This window comes from Stegodyphus dumicola, chromosome 8 (genome assembly GCF_044657685.1).
Source record: "Stegodyphus dumicola isolate Sdum_Otavi_A_Nest chromosome 8, ASM4465768v1".
NCBI lineage: Eukaryota > Metazoa > Arthropoda > Arachnida > Araneae > Eresidae > Stegodyphus > Stegodyphus dumicola.
Genome location: NC_140775.1, coordinates 102,981,553 through 103,004,681, shown reverse-complemented (window position 1 = coordinate 103,004,681; position 23,129 = coordinate 102,981,553). Strand labels below are relative to the sequence as shown.

At 32.9% G+C, this 23,129-nt stretch overlaps 1 protein-coding gene across 1 annotated transcript in view; it reads right to left on the bottom strand.

Annotated features, from left to right (window-relative positions):
* The window catches only part of LOC118181242 (uncharacterized), a 28,420-nt gene extending 6,283 nt beyond the window's left edge, over window positions 1-22,137 (bottom strand). The window contains exons 1-5 of the mRNA XM_035350334.2: window positions 22,073-22,137; window positions 21,855-21,927; window positions 16,136-16,287; window positions 11,929-12,163; window positions 8,066-8,508 (exon numbers count right to left, since the gene is read on the bottom strand). Coding sequence (XP_035206225.1) covers window positions 8,066-8,508; window positions 11,929-12,163; window positions 16,136-16,274 — 817 coding nt within the window. The 5' untranslated portion in view covers window positions 16,275-16,287; window positions 21,855-21,927; window positions 22,073-22,137. The remainder of the gene's footprint in view (window positions 1-8,065; window positions 8,509-11,928; window positions 12,164-16,135; window positions 16,288-21,854; window positions 21,928-22,072) is intronic.
* Window positions 22,138-23,129: the final 992 nt, after the last annotated feature.

The window sequence follows — 23,129 nt, the reverse complement described above, 5'->3', positions numbered from 1 at the left end:
CCTTTCATTCGAATCTAATGCTATTCGGCTAAATGTAATATGTATATTCTAAATGTAATATGTATATTCGTAATCCAAACTACGAAATGTGCTTGAGGGTTTAAAAAAATTATAAAAAACTCAGAGAAAAATTATTATAATTCACTTAAATTAAATTTTTTATGTATGCCATTTTTGAGTAAGTGCTTACATAGCTTCTTACAAATACACTCAACTCATAAAGGACAAATATTGCAAACCTTAAAAAGAAATATTAGAAAATAGTGTGTATTTCAAAGCTATATGAAAACTTTTAGCTGTTATATAGGACATAGTTTGCAAGAAGTTACTCACGCGAAATTATATGAAAGATCTATACATTTATATCCCGAATTTTGAAAGGATTTAATAAAGACGGTAAAGAGCTATGTGAGTTCGTATGTTATTTTTAACCTAAAACTGCTATTAGTCTCGAAATGAAAATTTGAATCGAATCACTATAAATGCATTGTTTCACCTTTCATTCGAATCTAATGCTATTCGGCTAAATGTAATATGTATATGCTTAAAAGTTTAATCTCTCTGTTGGGAATTAACAAACTCAGCTAATTGAAAGCAATAGATGCGGTTCTTAAGAATATTCTTTTCTTACTTTTGAGTGGGATTGATTTAAATGATAAAAATGCATTTAATGGACCTATCTAATTAAAAATATTGAATATTTTCCTAGACTGAAGCTATGTAGCTTTTTATTATTTATTTCATATTTTGTTAAATTTTAATAAATTTTTTATTAACAAACTCAACGATTCAAAAGGGAGCAGCGGCAACAGTGTTCGGAATAAAACATTTTTATTTCCAGCGCGAAAGACTGTTTATCGGAAATTGTAACGATATGCTATTTCAAAATATTTTGTGATTTTGCTGTTGCACTGCATTTTATGTGGCGCAAGTGCGAAGGATGTGATATTTAATAAATAAAGCTAACTCACAAAACGTTAATAATAAAAAGACAAAAAACGTTTTATATTAGGAAAACTGAACATTGGTATGAACTGAGAAAAGACTGGAAAAAAGGGGAAAACGTATGAGAGCAAACACTGCATCAGGAATTCTAAACATATGCTGCCTTTAAATTTCTTGCAATTTTTCTGTTTAATTGTATATAGCGTAAGTGCGAAGATAAAAAATGTTGCTTTATAATAAAGACAAAAAGAGAAAAAAGGGTTGTTATTAGGAGAGAGAGCAACAGCACACTGGTAGACTGCGAGCTCAGTGAGAGCGTAAAAACGTTAACAAACCGTTTCGAGCGACCGTCAAGTTCTGAAACCATTCAGATTTTTTTTTAAGATTTTTTAAGAAAAATTGCCTATTATAAGATGCACTTATAATACTTTCAAGATAACATGTAAACAACAGTTTTAAATATAAAGGCGCAGGCTAATTATGCAAAACAGTAATAAGCAGCTTTTCTTGAAAATATTGATCTAATCTCTAAAGCTTAAAAGTAAAACGAAATGAGATGTGAGAAAGCTCACAACATATTCCAGAGTCAGTAATGGATAAAATTATCACTATTGCCAAAAGGAAACGAATATTTTAACTCCCAAAATAAATGTTTTCGAACTGTAAAATTTAAAAATACAGTTAAAATAAACCGTTATTCCGAACTACGGATTCGTAGCTATCTCTTTCAATAATCACTCCAAATAAGCGGGAAAGAAATTTTAATTTATTATGAACAATACTGATATGCAACAAAATAGGAGAACGCTGCTCGTAAACAATTCCCCCTTAAAGCATTAGAAATATCTAAACGCAATTCAGCTAACTCTCTTTGAACCGCAAAAACTCAGAGCTAATTAATAGTTAATTCATCGAAGCCTAACTATCGAGGCCGTATTTCTATAGTGTGACAGAGGATTCTGAATGCTTCGTAAAAAGTCAGTCAGGGCTTTGAAAATGCATTTCGCGAATTTTCAAGAAAGTCGAAAACTTAGTTATAAAAATTGTTCCCGAGGTCGTCAGGAGCGTTTTTTGCCCGTATCTCGCATTCTAATTGAGCTATGATTTGACGTTCTAGTTGATCTCGTAATTTTACACTTTAAAGTTGGTGGAATCAAAATGGAAATTTCTCCAATTCTGTTCAAGAAATAAACACTTATATACAAAACATACAGCCACAACTCTAAGTACATACAAAATAAACCCTAAAGGCTGCAAAAATTAATAACATAATACGTAATGTTTATAAGAATACATAAAAATAACAATATAATCAAAAGAATTTTTAAAAAAATTCGGAAATTTTCTACATACTCGTACTTAAGGAATGCCCATTCTGGTCAGTGGAATCCCCAAGGAACAACTAATCCTCATTGATCAAATAAGGTGCACATCTAATTGTAGTGCAGTACTTAAAGTTTAAGATATGAAACTCTGTATACGCAACATCACATTCATCAGTTTTTTTTCATTTGCAGCTTGCGTGAGATCTCTCGATGACGTTTGGAGGTTCCACAACCAAACATTGTTGAATTTCCTCTTCGTCGACTTCACATCTTCATCCTTGCTGTCGCTGGTTAATTCTTACCCTGACGAATCAACGAAAGGCTCTTAAACAAGTCTTCAGATTTTTAAGGCACTGCCGAGGAGAAGCAGGAGTGTCTGGCGGTCTTCCCAGATGTGTGTCACATGGAAGACGAACAGCACTGCCAAAAATCATTCGCGACGGAAAAACTCCAGTGATATCATAAACGGTACTCCTTAGCAGAAATAATGTCAGCTTTTGGCTTCTGTCTTACTAGTTCCGGGACAAGAACACAGAAAGATGTTCCAATATTCTTCGATTAAGGCTTTTCAACTATAGATGCATAGGATACCGGAAATTTTACGCAGTCCTTTAAATATGGGGGATGTGAATTTTTTCCAGTCTTTAAAATGAATAAGAAGAGCTCTCCTAATCGGGAAATTCAGTTGTCTACTAGAATTTCTGAAAAGGTTGAAGCTTCTTGATCAGGTATTGGATAAGTTTCCAGCCATTTATTTAAGTAATCTATCATGACGTACTTTTCATCCCTGTACTAGGTAAAGGATCTTGAGTATCCACAGCAAACCTTTCGAGTGGGGGGGATACTACTTTACAGCGCTGTAATCTTCCTCGTGTATAAGTTTGCGAGCCTTTCCAAGCTCTGCACACATCACAGGAGTTGAGCCACTTTTCTACATCTGCTTTGACCTTTTAACAGAAGAAACACCAGGAAATTTATAGAGAGTTTTCGTTACAAAAAAATTACTTCCACTACAGATACGAAGCTCTGATAAAGCAACACTAGAGAGTCGAGGTCTGGATCAGGTAAAGTATAGCCATCTGAAACTCTTTCCGTCATCAGCTTATCATTGGTAGTAGAGCTCTTCATCTCGCAGGTGAAGTGAATTCCAGCCCAATATGTTTTTGCCATCGGACTAAAGGGTGCCATTTCTTGTCAGCTGGAATTTTTTCCGGTTTCCATTAATAGCCTCAAAATAGTATCTTGTAATTGAGCCTTTCTCAGTTAATTGCTGTTCCATGGTTCAGTCTCTGAAGTTATGGAATGTGTCTTGATTTCTATAAGAATTTAACTTTTCCTCAGAACTATATTTTTACTCTGGTTTCGAATAGTGTTTGCACTTTTCTGCCCAAGGTCTTCTTAAAAAGGCATCAGCATTCCCATGCGAAGCTTCTTTGCGATGCCGAGACTAAAATTTCCACTTGTCATCTAGCCATTTGACATCTGATTCTCCGGATTTTTTTTAATTAAGTAGCCAACTTAATGAGCCATCATCAAAGTGCAATGTAAGTTTAAAACCGTAATCGTATTCATATTCGGGTTGAAAATAAGCCAATACTATAGCTGAATGCTTTATATTAGCTTACTACCAACACAAATTATTATGGCTTTAAATACTTCTTCACATTCTATTAGTATTATTCACATTAGTATTTGGCCACGATTTACAATTAGGGGTTCTTTAAATCTAGAGTTGGGAACCATTTGTTTTTTGATACCGTGTCTAAAGTTTCATCGATTTACACAAAGTGTAATTATCTTTCTTCGTAGTATCATTTAGAAGTCTGTAGTCGGTACATAATCACGTGAACCCTCTTTCTTCCGGACTAAGATCATAAGTAATACTCAAGAACTAGACAAAGACTCAATAATGTCATTGTTGCCCATCTTCAAAAATTTTCTGACTTCATCTTTTCTTGCGAAAGCAAGGATGTTAATTTAGAAGTCAAACAACAACAATCAGCGTTATATTTTCAAGTTTTCACAGGACTAGTTTCGATGGTTTTACCGAACCATCATCCTCAGCTGCCAAAGCGCAAATGAACGAGATAAGGTATAGTGATTAGATAAGATAAGATAACATGAACAGGAGTCAAGCTACTGGCGCCATCTGTTGATGAAACCAGAACTAAAACTTAATTTCTTTAACCTTTTGAGGCCGGGGCTTTGGTAGCAGTAAAAACTAGCAAAAGACGGGAAATCTTGAACCGAATGCTTTCCCCCCGTTAAGAAATCACCTCCTATTTGCAACAAAGATTCTTGTGTAGTTTAATGGATTCTCAGAGGGGTGCATCTATGTCGCAAAAGGGAGATCTTTGAAAGAGATAAGTGGTTGAAAACCCAGGGATGTCAAATTTGACATTTCACCCCACTTTTCAGCCTGTAAAATGGGGGAAAATGACATGGCCAATAAAGTGGACAACCCCGTCCATTCAAACAGGGAATACAACTGCCAATATATTGGCCATCCGTCTACAAAAGGTTAAAGGCTAACGTCAAAGATGGATTGGAATTTCCTTATATATAATACAGTTACATGTAATTACATATTACAGTTTATTATCCGGCCTTACATGTAACTGTAACTGTATATGCGCAAATTCGAAAAATCGAAAGTACTTCCGCTTCACTTTCATGAATTTTCACCTATGTGGACTTGCTAGCTATAAAAATGCTTATCGTGCGTGTATTGTGACCATTGGACTGTGTATAAGTGAACGTGTGTTGAAATATATAGCTTTTCTAGTATTAAATAAAAATGTTAATATTACCTAGCCAAGTTACCATCGTTATATCTACAGCAACAACACACGCCACCAAAAATGGCATCCATAGACGAAAGCCACAGTATGTGTCCGAATGCAGAAAACATGGCAGCAATTAAATATTGTAGACACCTCACAATTGTCCTCCAACTGAGAAGTTTCCTGGGACTATGCACCTACTATAGGAGATTTATGAAAGAGTTTTCTTCCTTCGCCTGATCTTTTCATAAAGTGATAGAGAGTAAGCAAACGTTCTTGTGGATAAAAGAATGTGTGGATGCATTTAACAAACTGAAGAAGGTTTTAACACCTAGAGCAATCCTGAATTATTCTCATTTCAGCAAACAATTTATTCTTGACATGGTACGAGCAATGGGAGTGTCCGTGCTGTTTTGTCCAAGAAATAAACGACCGAGAATGTGTCGTAGCTTACTGTGGCAAGTGTATATCAAAACCGAAAAGGAATTACTGCATCAACAAGAAAGAGTTGCTTACCATAGTTAAAACAGTATTTCCACAAGGCAGAAAAGTGCTGCTCCGTACATATCATGCATCGTTCACCTGGCTCTAAAATTTCAAGAATACCGAAAGCCAAATAGTTAGATGGATATAGATACTCCTGGAATTCCCTATCCGTCATTGTAAAGAACCACCACCCGGAAAGGTCGACGCCCTGTCTTGATGATCATACTCGAATAGCCGCCGATATTGTTCAAGTGTCGAAGCAAAATACAAGCTGTTTTATCCAACAGTAGTCACGAATCATCTGACCAATCATTAACATCGTCTCACCCAGACACATGGAATGGCGTAAAAGTCAGGAAAGACCAGCTGGAAGACAGTGACATTAAAACGCATAATTGACTTAATGAAATCTTCAAATAGAAAACGTACTTGGCAGGATAATTACATTTATGGCCTTGATAGAAAACAATGTTGGGGTTTGGGGTCTCACTCCACATACGAAACGGCGTTTTGTACCGGAAGTCGGATGATGGAAAGGCATTCCGATGGTAGCTGATACTTCTAAAACCCTGGATGTTAAAGAGCTACACAGCATACCGACACGAAGCCACTTTGGAATAATGAAGACTTTGCACAGACTGTAATAGGCTGACATGCAAATTTTTTGCCATTTTTCCGTTGCCTGTGTGGGCTGGAAAGTACCAAAGAAACGCAGCCGAGAGTAGCTTTTACGGTGACGATATATCAGCGCCATTGCATTCGACATCCTAGAACCTCTGCCATGAACTGTAGATAGCAACAAATATATGCTCATTGTCATTGAGTACTTTACAAAGTGGCCTGATCAAGAGACTGTCACCGTAACAGACGTTTTGATACATGATGAGCATTGAGTTTCTAGGTCTAGAGTGTCTAATTACATTCCGGCCAAGGAAAGAATTTTATTTCGGTTCTAATTAAAAAACTCTGTAAGCTACTCGCTTTAGAGAAAAACCCAAACGACACCTTTATATTGTAGTCAGACGGCATGTTAAAGAGGTTTAAGCGATCTATCCTTAAATATCTCTTTAAATGTTTTCATTTACCAACAGGACTGAAATTTACCTCTACCAACAGGTAGAGCTACTCTACCAACAAGCTACTCTATTTACCAACAAAACATATGTTACCTTTGTTCTTACTGGCCTAGTGCAATCTTGTCCACGAGACTAACAACTATTTCCCATCCCTGACGCTCTTCGGCCGTGACCTTCGTCTGCATTGTGGTCTCTTATTTGGTCTCCCTCCAAATACGCCTTCGTCGCCTGAGGAGTACATTCAAGATCCCCCGGCACGTTTTGAAAAGTGATGCATAGTTTTTCACGAGATCTAGTCGACTTGGCGACGGAGAAGACGAAGACCCAATACGACGCGAAACCTACAGGATATTGATTCAAAGAAAGTGACCAAGTGTGGTTATGGAATCCGTTTCGACGGTAGGACGTTCTTCTAAACTACAGTCACCCTTGAACGGTCTTCGCACAGTCCTAAGAAAGCTGAACGACGTCGTAGTTCGGATCCGTAAGTTGTCAAATTCTAAGCCTAAAGTCGTTCATTACGACAGGCTAGCCCCTTATATTGCCATAGTACATAGTCCCCTTAGTGTATAAAATGTAAAAAGACCACAGCCTTATGCGTATATAAATTTGTATCTCTTGATTTAGTATGTCATTTGTTGTATGTTATTTATTAAAGTTATTATTTTAGTATTGCTTTGGTTTTTTTTAATTGCAAGTATGGTTTCCTGTCCTGAGATGTTAGTGCCCGGAACGAACAGAGCTTTAAGAGAGTAAAACTTCGAGGGAAAAATAAGGTTACAAAGGCAAATCCATTTAACATTGAGCTAAATGTCGCCAAGCTGGCAATAGTTTTGGCGACTAATTTTTTGTGCATTTTTTGACATTTTGGTCCGATCCCTGTAATACTGTAATTGGTTTTATCCCTATATGTAACCGTAACTGTATATGCCTTCCAGAAATTTTGAGAAAGCGAAGGTACTGGAAATTTCCTCTACGGCTGGAAAAAAACTACGTAAAACAGGAGAACGTATCAAGTTTCAGTTTAGTTCAAAGCTTAGTTCAGATTATTGAGTCTATTGAGATATCATTTTGCGAGCTTGTGCAGCTTGAGCTTTTCGTATTGTGATTGTTTAACGTTCTTAGAAATTTGAAGTGCTAACTACTAATTGTGCTATGTCATTTTCTTGTGTATTTAGAAATATTCTTGTGTGTTCTTGATTTTTTTAAACTTATGAAGATCTATTCTCATAAAGTTTAAATACTCAGTAAAAAATAAGCATAAAGCATAAAGTTTAAATACTCAGTAAAAAAATAAACTATTTGTGAAGTTATTATTTTTCAGTTATCCAAAACGTTATACGGGAATAGAACTATTTGAAACTGGCCCTGACATGAACATAATCATATTAAATGTTATCTTAAAGATAGAATGTTAAATAAATGAATTAAACAATCAATGGATGCTCACTCTCAAGTTGCTGGAAATAGTGGTTCACTTGTTTAAAGTTGAAAAAAGGAGAATCAAATACTTCATCAAAAGGAAGTACGCCACCATTTTCTTCTTTATCTTCAATTCCAGTTTCAACTTCATCTTCATCCTTCACACCTTCACCAGCATTTTCATCGTCACCCAAATCTGTTTCGTCGTGACCTTCATTTTTCTCATCATCTCCGGCATGTGTTTCAGAAGTTTTGACTTCATCTTCGCTGGAATCCTGTGCACCACTATCATCGTTTTTTTTATCTTCTGTGTCTTCTTCTGTGCCCTGATCACCCTCTTTGTGTTCATCTTCGTTGTCAGTTTCGTCTTTCTCTTCCGCATCATTAGTGTCCACTTTATTTTCTTCGTCGAATTCTTTGTCTTTCTTTTCAGCTCCATCATCTCTTCCTGTGTCTTCTTTTCCCGGAGGTCTGTAAAAGAGTAAATGTTTCTAGTTGTCAGTTTAGTTTTTCTAATAATACAGCATAAAATATAGCATAATTTTAATGTTTTAAGCTGTTGATTGAAACGAATGAATATTTCAAATTTTTGTAAATGCTTTCATCAATCATTATAACGGCTCTTGAAACATAGATATTTAAAATGTATTACTTTTTTTTAGTGTAACTGAATCTCACGTACATAAAAAGATGATTTGGGGATTACTGTTTCGAAAGAACAGCTTCCCATTTCCTTTATTTCTTAAGCTTAAGTATCTCAATGAATAAGCATTTACAATATGTTTATTTAGACACGAACACCGTATAAATAGCACGAAAAACTTTTACGTTTTCTATTAACACAACTTCTCTTAACACTCAAAATACTCACTTTCGAAAATTCACAAATGCTCATGCAGAACTTCTTTGCATTAAGCCAAGATTAACAAATAAAAAAATATTAACATAAATTGCAAAAAAAGAATAATGTTTTCTAATTAATTCTCCTGCTTTAAGTAAAATATTTCGTATTATAATGTCGTCCCTTCATTGAGTCAAGAAGGAATAATTTGAAAATAATCTGACGTCAATATTTTCACTGAAGCAAATGACAAAATTGTTTTTTAATAATTTGAAAAACAAAACGGTCTTTTTGTTTTTTACTCAAACAACTGCGAAATTCTGCAAAAGTTTTTTATTTTATGAAAATATTTCAAATGGAAAAAAGTATTTTTTTAAATAAAATATGGTTTGAAAAAAACGTTTTTATTTCGTAAACGTTTTAAAAAAATTCGTTTTTAGCTTTGAAAACATTAATCTGCATTTTAATTTGAGAAATACGAGAATAAAATCACAAAAATATTTAATTCTGGGAAAAATGTACTACTTGGTATTTCTTAAAATAAAAACGAAATTATTTTGTAAAACTTTTGTTATATGATTAAAATTATTTTTTATTTTTGAAAGAATTAACCTGCATTATATATTAAGAAATGCGGAAATAGACGAAATTTTCTCAAGAATCTGAAAAATTCAGAATGCATTAATTTCCACTAATATGAGCATCCGTTTATTTTAACACAGTTTCAAGAAAATTGGAAAAATAAAACTAAATTGAAAAATTAAAACTATTCTGACTATTCTGGTTGTTAACTTGAGAAATATCATGGCTTGAAAATGATCTTTATTATTTTACACTCATTGCCAGGATTTTAATGAATGAATGGGAAAACTAAGAATTAACGCGTAACATTTAAGGTATTTTTTTGCTTTATCCCAGACATTAGCAAAGTGAAAATAAAATTGGAAGATTTCTAAATATTAAACTGTGTCTATGCTTTTATTGTTATTTTCTTACTATTTTTAGAGGCAACAAGTTCATGAGATTCAATCTTAATTCAAAGCCTTCTTACATGCATTTTTTAATTTTCAAAGAAAATATTTATGATTTGCATTAAAGACTACTAATTTTTTGTTTTTATTTCACTAGTAAGAAAATGCATGAGGAACAGTATTTGATGCGGAATCTAATATACACATGTGTACTCGATATCCATTAATAACAGAATAGTCGTAGAAAATTCTTTATCTGTAGCTGGTATAGCGCCAATATGTCATAGGTCTACCAGATCACGGCCTCTAGACTTCGAAGACGTTTTCACTAAATTTCGATAGATGTCTGAAATTATTTTCTTTCGATCCTTCTCCAACATAGAGAAAAGTTCTGTACCGGTTTAAAGGTCGTTTGATCAACCGTCACTTTAAATACGTTTCTTTTGATGAAAGGGTGAATTTTCATATTGAAAATGGTAACAGCCGGTTCAAAACTGTTGCCACAAGATGAATAGCAAATAATTGTCTAATACTGCCTCACAGGCTTCCGCATTCAATGTTAAAGGCGCAAAAATCAGTGGACATAGACTAAACTGCGAAAAATACTCATTCCGTAACTCTTGTTCCATCAAATTTCACAGTAAGAACAACGTACGCTCACCTGATATTCGTCAGGTCGACATATGTTCTTTCTAATGGTCCAAGATATAATGTAATTCTTCACGATAAATGAAGCTCATCATTTGTGCTGGAGTCCACAGTTGATATGTTTTGCGCTTATTATAATCGGCCCAGTATTGAGTTAAATGATTATTGGCTTATGTGCTGCAGCTCGGCCATAGAATCTAAGTGTACAACACCTACCGATGCACTCTACGAATACCAATATCACATCCAGATGCCAACCAAAAGTCTGCTGGCACTTTTTTTTTTTTTTTTTTTTTTTTTTTTTTTTTTTTTTTTTAACAAAATTTGACTTCACTAAAGATCAAAAGCATCGGTCGTCCCTATCTACCAATTGTTTTAACTTATCTAGACGCACCATCAAGCTATATTCCTTCGTATCACGATTAAATCTCAATAATTCGGTATTTTTCCTGGCAAATATGGGTATCCTGATTATCATCTCACAGAATCTCTATCAAGTGGTATAAAAATTGTTAGACATTTTTAGAGCACTTACGGTACTTTATCTTCAGACTCGTATAACTGCTAAATTATTACAGAAACACGAAAATGAATTAGTCATCTAGGTTGGAACTCAAATCTACATTTGTGGGGTACATCAGAACAAAATATGTGTAAAACTGATAACTTTTTTGATCCAGTGCCGGGCTCTAGACGTTTATAGGCATTAGCTACTACTAAGGCTGGAAGCGGTATGGTCTCTTCGTTATGGAGGCACCTAATAGGTGGTCCACCGTTTCCTCCTAGGAAGGGACCGACAAATTACATCCATGCCTTCTCCAAGATTCGAACACGTATCTTCGATAAGGTCAAAGTCCCTTTTCCGTCTGCGCAGCCGATACTGATGTTTTTTCAAAAACTAGTACAGAGACTACAAAGGCTTTGATCCTGATATTTCTACAATTAATCTTCATAAATGGTCGAAGATACAGCAGAAACTGGTTGAATTATTGATGAAAAATGTTTAGAAACTTCTTAGGTATCGATTAGCAGTTGAACAGAGGGATACAGAAAGGTTTACTTACTTGCGTTTTCTGATGTAACTCAGTGTAAATAAAAATTGTAAACAAGTATAGTATAAGAAATATGCTCTTTTTTTCGGACAACAGTCTAGGATTAATTATTGCCTGAGTCCGATGTTTTAGGTTCCCAACATGATTTTATTATTTTTCATACTCTTATTTTTTTTTTCAATGAAGGGAAATAAGTACTGGATGTCCACGGAAGAATACTCTATGTGTATGGCTCAAGACTAGCCTAATCGAACTTTGACAGTGAGAAAAGATGCTGTTCTTCTTACGAATTTTAGTATTAATATTCTTCTCACGAATTTTAATATTAATGGATTTATATGTTCTAAATAATTAAAAAAACCTGGAGAAACTCACTTACACTACTGGAACTTTATCTAACGTCGGCCTTCCGTATCCGAAACCTTTTCCTGGTCCAGCGTAATCCACGTCTGATGGTTCCCTAAAATCATAGTCAGGATTGTTGTCTATTATTCCATGATCTCTATCCTTAGGTATATGTCCCAGATCTGTATCATACATATCAAAGACTCCATTGCCCAGCAGATCAGGATCTCCAAAAGGAGGTATTCTTCTACGACCTTCAATGCTTTCATCTAGATTTAAAATAAATCTTTAGCACCACTTTTTATTGTCATATATCTTTGGGATTTTAAAATTATGAAATCTGAGATTAAGTTAGCGTTTTTTTAATTGCATTTATATTACAATATAGATATATAAATACATAAGCATGAGGCTACACAGCATGCAAATTTCAAATGCAGAACATGCAAAAGTCAAATAATTCTGGAAATTCAAATTAAGAGCTACTATAAATAAGTCTTTGGACCTACAATAATCATTAATACTTGTAAATAACTGGAAACTCACTGAGTTTTCCCTCTATACCACAAATGTTCTTTGTATGCCTCTTTAATCACATGCCACGTATCTAAACTGTATTTGATTTCGGACTACACATTTTTTGTATTTTCCAGACAATGTTTATCACAACAGTACTAATGCATGTCTGATGCACCGATACAAGTGTTGTTGGCAGTAGTGAACGGGAACGTAGCCTTCAACGTAACCCTAAAGAATGATGACACACAGCGTTATGATAGAATACTTGATCCTGGTGGGCTATGCAAACACAGCTAAGTCGTTCTCACCAGAATTCCAAAGTTGGCGCTTTGCACTGTATTTTCGGACAACAGACTAGAATTAATTATTGCCTGAACCCGATGTTTTAAGGTTCCCAAAATGATTTTATAATTTCTCCTATTAATATGTTTGTTTCAGTCAAGAGAAATAAATACTGGATGTCCATGGAAGAATGCTCTATGCGTAGGGCCGAAGACTAGCCTAATCGAACTTTGAGAGTAGAAAAATGAATTATTAATGTGTGTTTGTATTGGACCAGAAGCAGCAAGAAGTAATAAAGCTGAAATAAAAAAATAGGAATTTATTTATAATCCGCACTGATTTTAACAAAAAGCTAAATGCTTTTCTAAAGATTTATTGTGTTTCATATTATTATTTTAGAAACATCTGAAGTAATGCACAAAAGAATAATACGAAATTTAGAAGAGGAGGTTTATCATGTTATTTATTAGAGTAAAACATGTTAATAGAAAGTGAAATACGAACTCAAAAAACAGAGAATAGTAAATTTTTACAATTAGAATTCTTCATTAAAGATAAAAGTTATCTGTAAGCATGGAAAGTTTCAAAGAACTAATCCTGGAAAGAATTTCTAGTTCGGGAGCTGGATTCATCGAAACTGTGAAAAATTATGTAAAGAATTATCACCTGGGAACTCATGCATGCTTTTCTGGTGTGGAAATCCATGGTTCAAGTCCCAGCGAGAACACGGTTGATTTTTCATGTTGGCCACGGTTGATTTCCTGCTTTGCAGAAACCTGGTGGTCTCTATAATGGGCTCAAGCTACGTGATGGATGGTAATACGTGATGGATGGTAATTCGTCACTATTTTGATCTAACTGAATTGGCTCTTGTTTTGGTCTCCAGTCGTCTTTTAAGCGGGGAAGAATGTACAGAATTATCTTATCCCTTTCCACCGTGCGTTCTTTCGTGGTGTAAATAGTCAATATGCCAAATGGTAATTCAAATATCCATTGTTCGAATCCCGGCGATCGCGCAGCGAATTAGATAACATCTGGAAAGAGCAAGTTCTGCGAAAAGCGCTCAGAAAAACTTAATAGTGTCTATAATGTTAACTAAAATTTCATGTCTAAACCCTCATGTGAAGAATATTTCAAATAATTCTGGCAGAAGAAAATTTAAGCATATGTCTAATAAAGACTACAAAACACATGTAGCTCCTATAAGAATGTAAGTATAAATGGAAACTATTAATGACTGAATCAACAAAACTAGACTTGGATGGTGGTTAACATCACACTCTCTTTTCCATCAGCTCGTAAAATTATAAGAAAGTTAAGTAAGTTATGAAGAAAGTTATTAAAAGTTTATGAGAAAAGAAAACAAGTTTAGAAAAATACTATAAAATGCCACCTAAATGGAAAGCTATTGATCAAATGTAAAATTAAACTAAAAAGAATATTTGTATTTCTCGTTATATTTATATTTTATTTAAACAGCTTGTATTTTATTTTAGTAGCATTTCCGAGAAGACCACTCCAAGATTTTTATTTATTTTCAAGTTACGAATTTCGTATGCTGACAAAATGGAAAGCATTACAAATTGAAAAATACTATTTATTGCAATCCTCGTGCGCAGATGATACAATAAAATAAATGCACAGGTATGTCCTGAACAATTAAGTGTTTCATTTATTATAGAAATACACAAGTCTTGCAGGGTTGATTTGCGATGAAATAAAATCATAGCAATCTTTTCCTACAACTCGGCTTTCCCATTTTTAAGAGCTAATTTTAAATATAACATTTTTTATGTTCCGCATCTTTATTTTTGGAGGACTAGTTCTTAAACTACTAAGTCGATTGTAACTGCTTAGCTTATAATTGTTTCAGTTGTCAAACTGAAATTTATATAAAATTTCGATATCAGATTATGCTTTCTCCTCGATATTATGATTTAAAACTTTTAAACTTTTCCAAATTGCTTTTAATTTTTTCTGAAATTTTATAGATAAACTCCCAAAATATCAGACTTGAACAATATAGCAATTAGCAACTAAACAAATAGAGCAACAATATAGCAAGACAGCAATTTTTTAAGAAGTATTTCCGTAAACATTAATAAATTTTCGGAAACATTAATAAATTTTCGGAAACATTAATAAATGATTTTCTTGGCTAATGAAAAATAATGATTTTCGTGGTTAGGAAATTAAACCCCCCAAAAAGGGCGCATTAATGTGGATTTTATTACCATGGTAAAACAAACGCTCCACGAAACCATTTACGAAATGATAATAGAAGAAAGTGTTTTATAAAAACATTTCAGAAATAATAATTAACAATGAAATATTTAGGAATTTCTCTCAATCGAACATAAATCTTGAGTTTTCTCACACGAAATTAGGAGGTTCATTCTAATTTCAACAAGCTTCTTGTAAAATTAATTTTACCTTTTATTATAATAACTATAAAAAAACTATTAAACGGGTTTTTAAATGGAATTACATTCCATGAAATAATTTTCACGCGAATTTTCAGAGCTTATTGACTCTAGAAACGTCGAGGCTTTGCACTGTTTTTGGACATTACGTACTTTTGGCAAATGTTGCTCCTGCGCGAAGCATAAGATTTTATATTTATCGTGCCACATGTTCAGGTATAATCAGTTTTCAGTTACTGCTATTCATCAAAAGGTTAGATCCATAATTTATTTTTCGAATTTTATTAATATGTATAATTCTAAAAATACACGTCATTAATAATTTAATGGTATATTCAATTGATATAAGTAAATCACTTTAATAGACAAAAGATGTTCCAGGCGCTATACATTATGTATCTAGTACAGGATCGTTTGATTTTTTTTTTTTTTAATTTCTTACTTTATAACGGAGGAAAAGCTTTTGCATTTTTTGAAGGCTTCCGAAAATGTATAGAAATTTTCAGTTTGATTCGTAAATTTCTTCAAGAAAGTAATGGCTTTCCTGCATCAGAAAACCATCAGAGAAACAGAAACAAGTACTAGCAGCAAATTAATACCATCAAAGAAACAGAATGTAGCAGATTAAATATTACTGCAGCAAGTAGATAATGAAAATGACACTTTTATAAATACTAGTTTAAGAATTAAAGTAACATAATATAAATGATGATTTTCCAAGTATTTCTGTTTACGTCCTTTTGAATTAAGAAATTATATGTTGAGAACTAGTATTAAAAAACTTCTTTTTTCATTTCATATATTGTTCATGGCTCAAAATGATATTTTAAATACATGCGACCTACAAATTATTCAAACTTCCCTTAAACAGCCACCTGACATCATTGCAAATGCCAATAAGGGAAAATACAAAGAATATTTATATTTTCTGAATGTATCTATATTGTATTTCTTTCGTCTTAAAAATATTTACATTTCTATTAGTTTCTACCTATTAAGGGTCAAAAGAAACATTACCTGGAGGTTTAGAAGGCACCTCGCCTGCTCCAGAGGACTCGTCACGTGCTGCAGGATAGAAACGCCGCCTTGGTATTGCTAAAGAAATCTCAGTTAGTAGAAGAATGGTGAAGAAGATTCCAAAGCTTCTGCCAATCATGGCTTCAAGATTCCTATAAGAGATTTTGCGCATTGTAGTAACACAACTTTTTTTTTTTTTTTTTTTTTAAGTTTAATATGCAGTATCTTTTGTCATGAGGCTTTTGTTTTTTGTTTACGAGATTTGTTATTTATCAAATGATGTAAACGAAAAATGACTGTAATTGTCCTGCCATAAGATGCAGCTTAACAGCAGGTAGCAGCAATATATTGCTTTATTAATTAATTAGCGTAAATTTAAGGTCAAAGAAGAAACATTTGTTGTCGTAAGTAATATCTTCGAAGTCTTTCCAGATCTTTGGGCCATTATGATGCGTTACATTGTGCTATGTTACCGTGGACTTATTATCTACTATCCCTAAAAATTGCCATTACGAAAAAATAGCATATTCAGGTTTATCTTCCGTTTAAAAAACATTATGAAATAAACTCGTCCTGCGCTATATCTGCAAGATTGAAGTAAAACAAACTTAAATTCAAACCAAAAGATTAAAATTTGAAAAACAAATCTGATGTGGACACTACATGGCTTCCTTGTACAGCCTATGAAATTATCACTTTTTTCCGGCACTTCGTTTAAACTTAATTAATCGATCAAGTCAATTTGAAAATTATTTCGGATATTGCAAATTTGGAAATTAAATATACCGGCCAATTTTTGCCTTACTGGTGTCAAACTTCTTATAATTTCTTATTAAATGTTAAATGTTGTTACTTAACACTTTTTTTAATTTGACATTGCAAAATATCAATATTTTCGACATTTCTTTAATTGGATGTACATGACAACGCCAATGATTGAAAACAAAAGTCGTGTAAATAATTTAAACCTATATATATATATGTGTGTGTATATATATATATATATAAAGAAACATAATAATAGGCTAAAAATTAACAACAAAATTTTTAAACTCGTCCTGCGCTATATCTGCAAGATTGAAGTAAAACAAACTTAAAGCACCTGAAATTAAAATTAAATTGGAATCAAAGCAAGGCAATTCCTCAACAATATTAATAGTTGCAACCGTGTAACACAATATCTAAACATATCAAATTAAAATAAGAATTAATTAGTAGAACAAACTCGTAAAATAAAAAATGAGAAAAAGAAAATATGTAAAATTATACAAGTATAAAAATTAATCTCCTTCTACTGAAACTCCAATTCGGAACTCATCAGGGGAAATGAATTCAAGTTTCATAAAAGTCGATTAATATGTTTTTCGAAAACCTGTTTTGTTCTTCTGGTTCATTTGAGATAAAAAAGCGCAAAAAGATTCAATTAAATTTTCATTTTAAGACATGCAAATTTCTATACAACCGAAAACTCGAATCTCGAATGTATCCAAAATTTTTCCTGCACGCTTTCGAAATACTTGGAAAAATGAATAAAGCATTACATTGTGCCAAATTGACTACTCAAAATAAATAAATAAATAAATAAAACTTTACATTATTCAAATTAACAATTCAAAAAAATACAAATTGGTGTAATGTCATTGCATGTGAATCCGAAATCCAAAAGCAATTTCAAATAAAGAGCAAAACAAATATACTTTAAATCAAATTGTCTTTTAAAAAACACTCAAAAATTGGGTGGTCCCCGATTATGCTAACCTAAACTTTTAATACCAAGAAAAGGACAAACTTTTCATAGAGATTTCTAAAAGTAATAAAATCTAATCTGAGCCTTAAACAGCTAAAAACTGAATACCCATTTGAAACAAAAATTAAAAAAAAAAAAAAAAAAAAAAAAAAAAAACGCAAATTTACTGAATTCTTAAGACGACCATCTAAATATAAGCTTACTAAATTCGATGACCAAACTGTGTTTCTTGCAAGTTGAAGAAAAGTTGAATTCAAGGCTACTCAGGAGAAGCAAAAATTTGTAGTTCTTGAAAAAAGTATGCGATGAGGTTCAAAAGATTAAAATTATTCCAATAGTGATTCCAATAGCAGAACTAAGTATTTTAACGTATATGATTCCAATAGCAGAACTAAGTATTTTAACGTGTGTTCAAAATGTCCTATTCTGTTAAACTTTATGTGTGGGGAGCCAAACGTTGAGTGAAGTCTGTAAAAATTATTACCGACGAGAAAGTTTATCGTCTACTCCAAAATGGTGGAGTAAGAAATTTCTAAAAGATGCTGTGTCCTCTGTAAAATCTTAAAACACGAAAACAGAATTGGCTCAAACTTCAGGAAAGGAAAAAATAAAGGTTATAAAAGATAAAAGTCTTCAGGAATTTGCATATCTTAAAATGAAAATTTAATTGAAACTTTTTTTGCGGTTTTTTATCTCAAATGAACCTGGAGAACGAAACATGTTTTCGAAACATATTAATCGACTTTTAAGAAACTTGAATTCATTTTCCCTGATGAGTTCCGAATTGGACTTTCAGTAGAAGGAGATTAATTTTTATATTTGTATAATTTTACATATTTTTCCTTTTCTCATTTTTATTTTACGAGTTTGTTCTACTAATTAATTCTTATTTTAATTTTGATATGTTTAGATGTTGTGTTATAGCTCTTATACACTGTTGCAATTATTAATATTGTTAAGGAATTGCCTTGCTTTGATTCCAATTTAATTTTAACTTTAGATGCTTTACGTTTATATAATAGGGGGACCGGAAAGTAATGTCGCTTTCTTACATTAAATTCAAACGAGTAAATTTGTAATAAGTTTTTATTTTCAATCAGTAATATAATCACCCTCGTTATCAGCAACCTTTTGCCATCTAGTATGCCGATTTTAATCCCAGACCGATAAAAATCAATTGCTTTTTGAGTAAAATATCTCTAGATGGCATTTTGGACATCATCCAAATTTTCAAATTTTTTGTCACTAAGAAAATGTTGTAGGGATCGGAATAAATGGAAATCCGAGGGTGCGATATCGGGCGAATATGATGGGTGAGGCAGTACCTCCCACCCCAATTCATTATATTTTTCCAGTGTTCGTCTTGCACAGTGCGGTCTTGCATTGTCGTGTTGCAGAATGACGCCTTTTCCGTTGACAATCGCCAGATATTTTTCGATTAAAGATTGGTTCACTAGATCCAATTGTTCACAGTAAAGGTATACATTAATAGATTTTCCAGGTTTCAGCAATTCAAAATGAACAATTCCGCGAATACTCCATCAAACATCCAAAAGCGCCTTTTCGGAATGTTAACCCTTTGTAACCGCCTTTTGAGTTTGGGATTATCATATAGGACTTATTTTTTTGTCTCCACTAATCAAACGATCAAAAAACGGTTCTGTATGGTACCATTAAAGCAATACGTTGCATGTGATGGATAGGTTGGCTTTGTTCTTTTCGGACAGATTATGGGGGACTCAAACACCTGCTTTGCTTATTTTTCCATTCTACTTTAAATGTTCTTCGATGGTCGACCAAGGTTGGTTAAGAGTTTTTGACATGGATTTGCTTCCACTTCTGCCCTTAGCATGTTGTTGTCGACATGCGCGGAAACGACATTACTTCCAAGTCCCCTATTATATAAGTAACATTTTAATTAATCAAAATAAATTGCCTAATACTTGCGCAAATGCTACAAAGTAATAAAGTAATAAGTTATTTACTTATGTATTTAAAAATAATTTATATAAGTAACATTTTAATTAATCGTAATAAATTTCCTAATACTTGCGCAAATACTACAAAGTAATAAAATAATAATTTATTTACTTAAATAAATTATTATAATAATAATAATAAATAAATTATATAATAATAAAAATAAATTATTATTAAATACATATCAATTTAATAATAATTTATTTATTTACTAAAGTAATTACATATATATATACAGAGTGTTTCAGCGAATCGGTTAGAAATTTTCAAGAGAGATAGAATACACCTAGACGATGAAAAATCACACAGCAAAGCATGGTCGAAAGCGCTTTCCTGGAGCGGTCGTGACGACACAAATCACCAAAATGGAAGGACACGAACAGGGTGAGAAAACATGTTTATCAAGCTTAGTACAGCAGACACCAAGAAATAAGAACAAAAATACACGACCATCGTCCTCAAAGAAGATGTTCGAAATTGGAACCCCTGACCATGATACAGGAACCATGCGTCATACATCTTCCATGTGTGATGCAGATCTTCCATGCCGGAGATGTGAGACCTGCATCACTGTCCGGGATCGTAATTTCGAACACCACCTTTAATGACGATCATTGTCTAGTCTTGTTCTAATGTCGTTTTCTTACCCCGTTCGTATCCTTCCTTTTTTGTGATTTGTGTTGTCACTACCGCGCCAGGAAGCGTTTTCGACCATTGCTATATGATTTTCTATCGTCTAGGTGTATTCTATATCACCTGAAAGTTCGTAACCGATTTGCTGAAACACCCTATATATAAGTTTGTTGCTGCCGATTGCTATATAAAAAAAGAGGTACACAACTTTTATATAAAAAAATTCATGTAAAGTTTCATATAAAAAATTTCAACGTTCTACGGCTTATCATATTTAAGTAATGCGAGATACATACATACGCACGCACGTACAGGCGTCACAAAGAAATCCCTTTTGAATCCATTTTAAACCCGTACATACAGACGCCACGCAAAACAATCATCCGAAAGATCGAGAAAGGTCAAAATGGATATTTCCATATGAATACGGTACCTGAAATTATCCGCAGTTACAATACTTCCTTTACTTCGTACAAGGAAGTAAAAAGTACAGGGATCAGAGAGGCATTTGATTCAGAATAATAAAATCAGTTTCAAACTTTTAAATTAACCTACAGGCTTTTAACTGTATATTATTATTTTGAGTTAAATAAAAGACTTAGACACAGTTATTGGCACTTCGAGAGTAACATGCTGTTACTATTAAAATATTAGATTTAATCAAGGTAATAAGACACTATTGTATGTGAATGTTGAAAGTAGTGAGAAGATAGATGTAGTGGGAAGGAACTCTAGCATTATTTCTACAAGTTTTTTCGAAAGGATTTCTTCAGTCAGATACATTTTGGAATATGACAACAAAGTGAGCATAGAGTTTTGAATTCAGTAAAAAATATATCCATTTATTCTAAAATAAAAACCTATTCATCAAAGAAAATTAACCTTCGTCAGCCAATTATTATTTAAAGAGGAATCAATAAAAATAAGATACAATATTTATTATAACATTGTATAAAAATAGTAATTATCTATACATAGCGTCATCATAAAGAAACTTTACTCTGTTTTATGAATTTTTTTCATGAAAGGAATAAATACAAGAGACTTTTACTCATAAGTATTACCTGGTGAAATTAAATAGCTAAAAATAATATATAAGTAGTCGTCTTAATGAAACACAGATAACGTTTTCAATGAAAGTGATTATGGGCTCCATTTCTTTAATTACTAAACCTAGACATGATGCTTCCATTTACAAAGCTTCTTTAAAAACGGGACAGAGTTTTAAAAAAAACAGTTTCAACTTTGTGGTTAGAGAATATTCTGTAAAAATAAAGTCTACTATTTCATGTCGTTCCTATAAAACTTCCGCTGAATGAAACTCGTGCTTTACTTAGCTAAATATAGAAAGTTTCATACCTCTCTATGTAAAATTCTTGGAGATATTTGAGAAAGAATTTACTGGCTTGTATCTTTTTTATGACTCTTACCGCTGCAATTAAAAACAATATTTATTTATATTTAAAGACAATATCAATATTTATAAAGAGATAACAATAATTAACTGGGAGTTACAAATAAAATACTGTTCGTTTCTGGTGACTAAATAAAATACTGCTGATTTCTGGATGTTTTACCTAAGGAGGAACTGTTTTTCCCAGGAAAAGAAAAACATCCTTCACTATTTAATTTGCAGCTAGCCCTTTTGAAGCAGTGGCCCTTTGTTCAGCAGATGTTTGCTAAACGTATTTCGAAGAATTTTACCTGTAAAATTATAGAATGTTTTGCTTTTAGCTAATTAAATCATGCTAATAATTTTTCTTAATGAAACTTTTATGTTGCAGAGGCTATATAAAAGTTTAGTATTTTTCAGAACTTACCGTACGTCACAAGAAACTAGGCCTCTTTCACAATTTCTGCACCTTATTGTAAAAAATTGTGTAGTTAGATGTATATGTTTATTACCAATATTTAACCTATTAACAGTCGTTTAATTTCCGGTAAAAACAGTTCAGATTAATATTATTGTTGTTTTCGCTGGTTAAGATTATCAGGACTACTGATCCTTCTAATCTGTTTGGCGAGCATGACGTGTCCTGATTAGACAGTGAGTCTGACTACAAACTATGTCCTATGGTGTGTAGCAAGGATGACAAAATGAGAAGGGTTTAAATTACCCTTTATTTTCCACGATATTACAGGCGTTCCCGCACTTTGGGATACAAAGATCAACCACTTGTGGTCTGAACGTAAAAATATTAGAAATACTGACGAACTAAAATTTAAATAAAAGCTAACTTTGAATACTTTACACAAATGACTAACACTAAGACTGGCCTTTCAAATTATTACGTATGGAGTACGCATCTTATACGTCTTTAGCTTTAGAGAGGAATAAAACCTCTGGCCTTAAAGGCATACAGAAACTGATTGGAGCTCGCGTGACGTATAGTCGCAAGAAGGGTCACTCTCTCCCCATCAAACTCTGCTCTTGGCAAAAAAGCCACAACTTAATACTTACTAAATACTAAATACTTAAATACTTACAATTTGTATAAACAAGTTAACGCGTTTATTCTGGCCGGAAGTGTAAAATAAAAAAGGATAGTAAAGTTTTAAACTAAAATAAACGTTAGTAAAACTTAAGATCCTTACAAGATAGCTGAAATTTGATTGTTTCTTGCTTCACAAAAG